The sequence below is a fragment of the Polyodon spathula genome, chromosome 16 (genome assembly GCF_017654505.1).
Source record: "Polyodon spathula isolate WHYD16114869_AA chromosome 16, ASM1765450v1, whole genome shotgun sequence".
In the NCBI taxonomy this organism is placed as follows: domain Eukaryota; kingdom Metazoa; phylum Chordata; class Actinopteri; order Acipenseriformes; family Polyodontidae; genus Polyodon; species Polyodon spathula.
This window is the reverse complement of record NC_054549.1, coordinates 24,170,266-24,176,480: the sequence shown is the minus strand read 5'-3', so window position 1 is coordinate 24,176,480 and position 6,215 is coordinate 24,170,266. Positions and strand designations below refer to the sequence as shown.

General features: G+C 38.1%; 1 protein-coding gene across 1 annotated transcript; it reads right to left on the bottom strand.

The window, feature by feature from the left end:
- Positions 1–752: 752 nt before the first annotated feature.
- On the bottom strand, positions 753–4,203 carry LOC121328991 (homeobox expressed in ES cells 1-like). The gene is made up of 4 exons (XM_041274152.1): positions 4,025–4,203; positions 2,933–3,117; positions 1,546–1,647; positions 753–901 (listed from the first exon to the last, which is right to left on the bottom strand). The coding sequence occupies exons 1-4, from the start codon at positions 4,152–4,154 to the stop codon at positions 794–796; spliced, it is 525 nt and encodes a 174-aa protein (XP_041130086.1). The 5' UTR covers positions 4,155–4,203; the 3' UTR covers positions 753–793.
- Between the last annotated feature and the right edge of the window lie 2,012 nt (positions 4,204–6,215).

Here is a 6,215-nt window from a genome sequence, read left to right as displayed (position 1 = left end):
AACAAAAACTCCTAGGTCTTTTTCATAGATTCCTGTTTCAATTTATAATGCACATTTTTATTGCCTACATGCAGTACCTTACACTTTTCTCTATTAAATGTCATTTACCATGTTTCTGCTCAGTTCGGAATCTTGTCTAGATAATTTTGAATGACCTTTGCAACAGTGTTTGCCACTCCTCCTATTTTTGTGTCGTCTGCAAATTTAACAAGTTTGCTTATTATACCACAATCTAAATCATTAATGTAGATTAAGAATAGCAGAGGACTTAATACTGATCCCTGTGGTACTCCACTGGTAACCTCACTATATTTTCAGGTTTCTCCTCAAATCAGTACTTCCTGTTTTCTACATGTTAACCACTCCCTAATCCACGTACCTCAATTTCCTTGAATGCCTACAGTTTAAGAATTAATGTTTTATGTGGGACTTTGTCAAAAGCTTTCCGTAAAAGCTCTCTGGAAATCTAAATAAACCATGGCATATGCTTTGCAATTATCCATTATTGATGCTGCATCCTCAAAAACACCAAGAAACAAAACAGAAATTAAAGGGAGCCAGGGAACATTTCAACAGGAATACATCTGATATTTTCAAGCTGATCTTAAAAAAAAAAAAAAAAAAAAAAAAAAAGTCCCATTTCAAGGAAAATATCAATTTATTAAAAACAAACATTTTATCAACTAAAATATACAGAATTTATTATTTTACACAATTACAACATTTACATATCTTAAAACAAGACCCGTGTTTCCAGCTGTGGCAGGAGGGTGTCAGATTACAGAGGTGCATGTCAAGGCTCTGCCAGGTCCTGCAGAGCTGTGAAGACCTTCTTCACTAGGAGGAACCGAGACTCTCTGCGAGACCGTTTCAATTTAGCACGCCGATTCTGGAACCAAATCTGGGAAGGAATGACAAAAAAAATAAATAAAAAAAACCTTCAAAAAAGCACACACCGGGTCTGACAGACTTGCACTTTTAATCAAACATGCCAATTACTTTTTCATTTCAAAGCAGAAGTGGCTTCTCTAATGTAAATACAGTCACGCAGAACTGTAAGTGTGTCCAGCATAATTTTTTTTTTTTATTATAGCTCTTTTGTTTGTCTTTGTGTAATGAGTCTTGTTTGTAAAAGCAGTAGATGGCTAACAATTCCAGAGCTGTCACCAAGGGTCAGCACTAAAGCCTGTCACAAAATAAACCATCACCCACCATGAGCACTACCTCACACACCCAGGGTTGGTGACCGTGTCAATATTATTGTGGGTCAGATACGTATCGCTTATTGTTTAGGGTCTAGAAGCCCATCATTGTCTACCCCGTGCAGTACACACTGCTGTGTATTGCCAGGAGATTGTTTATTGGTCACCAGATCTGGATATAAAAATAAAGCACACTTTCCAAACTGGATTACAAGGATCTGTGCGATTAATTACTGCACTGCATCACTCCTGGACCAGTATACAAATCAACCACTTTGCCACAGAAGCTCTCTCCAGAATAAATGGTCAGTCCAGTATTGCAAACACTGCATCAGCATCTCACCTGGATGCGGTCCTCATCCAGCTCCAGTTTGCACGCCAGCTCCTCCCTCACATCGATCCCAGGGTAGGAGTTCACTCTGAACACACTCTCCAGCACCTCGATCTGCAAGTAGGCAGGGTGAGAATGAGGCTCACACTTCAAAGGAATCAAACCAATTCCTCACAGGTTTTCAGACCTGTTTGGTGACAACCAATGCGATACCTCTCGACAGTATCTATAGAAACCCATTGTTCAAATTAAGAGCAAGCGTTCCACTAAGTCTTTTTGCATTGGAAGTGAATGAATAACATGTGGGTTACCCATTTACCGCACTACTATAGCCCTGGATCTGCACCCCACACAGGGAAATTAATAACTCATACACAGTAACAAATAGAGTAGTCTCTGCATACAAGAACACTTGGTCTAAGAACACCTTTGTGTTGAAATTGATTTTCCCCTAATGTAAATGCTCTGGCTAAAGGAACAGGAAACTCACTTAAAAGAAAACCTTTTTGGCACCGCTAACTCAAACTTAAATTAAAATGGTTTATTCAATGACTTCAAATGTGACTTGTCATCACGAGTGTTTCTCGAAGCACACTGACCGACTTAAATCTATTCAGAATTGCTGTCGTATCATTAAATTTTTTTGTATTCAGATTTCCACAAGTGCACCTCATCACAACAAAATGGCACGTAAACAAACGGCAAAACACACTGCTCTTTCTCTTGCTACAAAAAGTTGGAAATTGCTCGAGCTCTTGAGAAAAAAATGAATCAGACACAAAGTCACCACACAATTTGGTGTTTTCCATTCTGGCGAGTTTCTTCACCATTCATAACTCTGTGCACGTCTTGACTTTTGCTCCTGTACAGATACAGTGCTCCCCCATTGTAACAGCCCATTATACTGTGGAACAGGTTGTAAGGCACTACAGTCATGGCTCCCATTTGCCCCATAATGCCATTAAACTAACACTAGTATGCTTGTTATAAGGAGGAACACAAATAGCACGCGCTCTTAACTACGACTCCTGATTACAGTGTTATAAAAAGGGGGCGCTCTGTATTCATAAGCTGCTGCAGCATTTAACATGTGTAGGGATGCTAATTTAGTTTGACAGTTAATTTATTAACGTTAGTTTGTCTGCTTTTCTCTCACTTATTCTATTCATTTCCTATGCTGATGCACGTGCGTCATGACAAGTAATACATGTGTCTTTATTGGTTCATATTGCGTCTGTGGTCAACTCCGTCTTAAAGAACACTTTGGCTAAGAAAACACTTTGCTTGCTTCCCAAGGGGCGTTGTCTTAGCCAGAGACCACTAACACAAAAACATGCACCTGTATCTATCGTGGAAACATGTAAAACACAATGAACGTGTGAATGTAGGTCGTGATTACCTGGGCTCCACTAAAAGCCGTCCTGGGCCTTCTGCCTATGTACCAGTTCAAAGCTTGTTTGTATGACTCTGAGCAGTGCAGCTTATTGTAGACGACATTTTCGTCTTCTTGAACTTTCACCTGCGGCAATAGGATGAGCTCCGGCGTTACAGGAGGCGCATCTTGTTGCTGGCTGATGCCTGGACCTAAAAATAAGTCAAAGATTATGGTTAATAATAAATTTACAAAAAGAGCCCTACAAAACTATACATAAATGCAAGCATGTCAAACACAATTTAAGAATACTTAAATGTGACATTAAAAGTTACTGTTCTGTAATGACTATACTCAGAACAGTTTGTCATCCATTTAGGAATTGTATACTCCACAATATTGTGGAAAGACCGTTTCTATTACAGCTGATAACATTACTAAACTTTAAAATTACAAATTGGTCATGTATTGTCAAGTTTCACAAAATATAAATCAAGGGCAGCAATTCATTTTATACCATAAAATTGTTACTTTGATTGCTAAATTCAACCTTCATAAAAACAGATTTTCAAACAAAAACACTGGGGGTTTTTTTGCCTAAAAAAATAAATAAAAAAAACTTGTAAAAACGTTCCATCTTTGTAATTTATTGAACACCTTTATTGAAGTTGTTAGCGCCAGTCCACCCCCTGGCTCTTAGATTAGTACCGTTAATGCTTTGTATAGTTTTTGTACTATTTATTACTGAAATGTACGTCATTTTTATTCTGTTTATAATATATATGATTGCAAACCACATATATAACAATGAACCACGTTTAAATTTACTGCGCTATACTGCTGGAAGCACATGTGAAATATGTTTAAATATACTACATTTGTGCAAATAAATCGCACCAATAATTCATACAAACCAACCTATCACACTTGGATAAATTGGCCATATTGTTTAATTGTACTTTCACGGCAGAAATATTTATTAGGCTACATTATATAGCTTCGTAGTGATGTCTATACATTCATACTATAATCACAAACTCGAATAACAAATGAAGCGTTGTATTATTATTTTTTTTTTAATTAAAACAACAAAAAAATGTATTTCTTTATTTGACGTACCAATCCACGGCTTGTGCGGTTTTGCTGAGGGAGCACATTCCTTCTTTCTGTCGAGTCCCAGTATACTCTCAATAGTAAACGTAGTCTTCCTGTCACTCAGCACTGTATGAAATTGCGCTGAAGAGGACATGGTGGCACCGTCGATAACCAGCACGAGGAAATATACCTGCTATACTGCAGGCGTGCTGGAAATACCTGCTGTACCAAATATAATGCGAGCCTGACATTTAAAGAACGAGGTGGATTTTCTGCGTCATTAATTACAATCTTGTATTTGGAGAGCTTAGCATCTCAATGGCATGCCCCCCGCCACGGGACGTGCCGAGTAATTGTTTGTTTGCAGGTAATTTATGTGGCAACACGAGGGCCATCAGGGGCACAAAGCGTGTTATCGCCTCAGCCCAGATAACCATCTCAGGGGCTATTAAATCATTACAAACCGCGAGCACGCCATTATTTGAAACCATTAAGGGAGAAAATTACCCGCTCCTTTCAAATTATGGACACAATGGGAGCCGTTTTGAATGGGAGGCAGGAGCTGTATTCAAAAACGAGTACACTAAATAATAAGTGTATAATCTTATTTAGGTGAATTTGTCTTCCATGGAAATTATACATTTTGTAATCTCTTAGTGCTATTATGGTAATCCTGATTACTTTTCTCCCTTTTTCCCTTCACATGCATATTTAATAGTGAATGTGGACAATTGAAGACAATGGCTTTGGCAGAAGGCAAGCTACGCTGGGTTGGCGTGTTGTTCGACTCTACTTACTGCGCCCCAGCTGTCCGGATTAATACGGCGTTGTCATTCAGAACAGTTGTTTAAATAAATAAATGTACCTGTTTATTTAGAGCTTTCACTCTGAAAACGCGCCATGCACACTATAGCTGGGTGTCTCAAGTGTACACTATGAATGACGTTCTTTCCAGTGGGTGTCTGTGTTGTTCCGTAATGAAATTAACAGTGACAATAGGGTTTATAAACTTTCCACTTTAATAACACTGGTATAGGAATGCAAATGTCTGAAGTTGGCGAATTGTTTGATATAATTTAATAATATTTGATTCCAAATAAGCTTAATTTACCACAATAGGCTTTAAACATTATTTATGAGGTCATCAGTGTGTAGCTTGTTGCACTAACCCTATTATTTTTTGCTGAACGTTCCTTACAACAGTTACAGTACCAGCCGATTGGCGGCACCATCAGTAAAAGGCCAATTAATAATGAAGGCCTTTTTTCCCCAGAATGTAATGTCAGCCTGCATACCATCTCTAATAACCACCATGCAACAACCTATACCAAACGTTTTTAAAACAGTCTGAAAACTTGGATGCAACATTAGGTAACATTGTATAGGATTTGACTATATTTATAATAGAAACAGTTAGAACCATTTGCATAAAGAAACACAAAAGTAGAAATGTCTAAAAAAAACAGTTAAACTGTGCAATAAAGTGTTACCCAGTTAAATTAACTGGCTAAGCTCAGATCCTTTCAATGATATTCTATTCATTCTGTGTCCCTTGAAGGAAGACACCCCCCTTTTAAGGGCATGTTTATTGGTACATTGCCTGGTTTCAGTAGCAGGGATGAACAGATTGATGTGAGGTGCTGACATGTACAGCACAGTACAGTATTTACAGTACAGACATGCTGATAGACAGACACACATGTTGAGGTGGCTTTACATACAGACAGATAGAAAGATGTTGATACTGAGGCACTGCCAGATAGAAAAATGTTGATACTGATACACAGACAGACAGACAGGAATAGAGACGTTAGTGCGTTGAAACAACATCCAGGAAATCTGGGCCATTCCGAATCCCCAAATGGTCTTTCTCCTAATCCAGTGTCACATGATCTTCACATTCCCTCCTGGTCTGATAATAAGGGGTGACTGTCTCTAAGCTAGGCAGAAGCAAGCAGCAAATGTTACATCTTCTCTTGAAAGGATTGATGGATATAGAATATATTGGATTCTGAACAGCCTTTAGTTTATCACTTGATTTGTAACAAATATATATTGACAGACAGATAGATAGCCTGCTCTCTTGACTTACAGACACATATGTGCAAACAGTATACTGATAGATAGATAAATAGATACTGTAGATAGACAGATACATACATTGTGGAGATTGATCTAGATAGATAGATACTGTAGATTGTTCAATAGATAGATA

Coding starts and splice junctions, on each gene's coding strand:
- LOC121328991 (XM_041274152.1), bottom strand. CDS start 4,154: ATGTCCTCTTCAGCGCAATTTCATACAGTGCTGAGTGACAGGAAGACT. Junction 1,648..2,932: donor CGGCTTTTAGTGGAGCCCAG/GTAATCACGACC, acceptor GCCTACTTGCAG/ATCGAGGTGCTGGAGAGTGT. Junction 902..1,545: donor TGGATGAGGACCGCATCCAG/GTGAGATGCTGA, acceptor ATTCCTTCCCAG/ATTTGGTTCCAGAATCGGCG.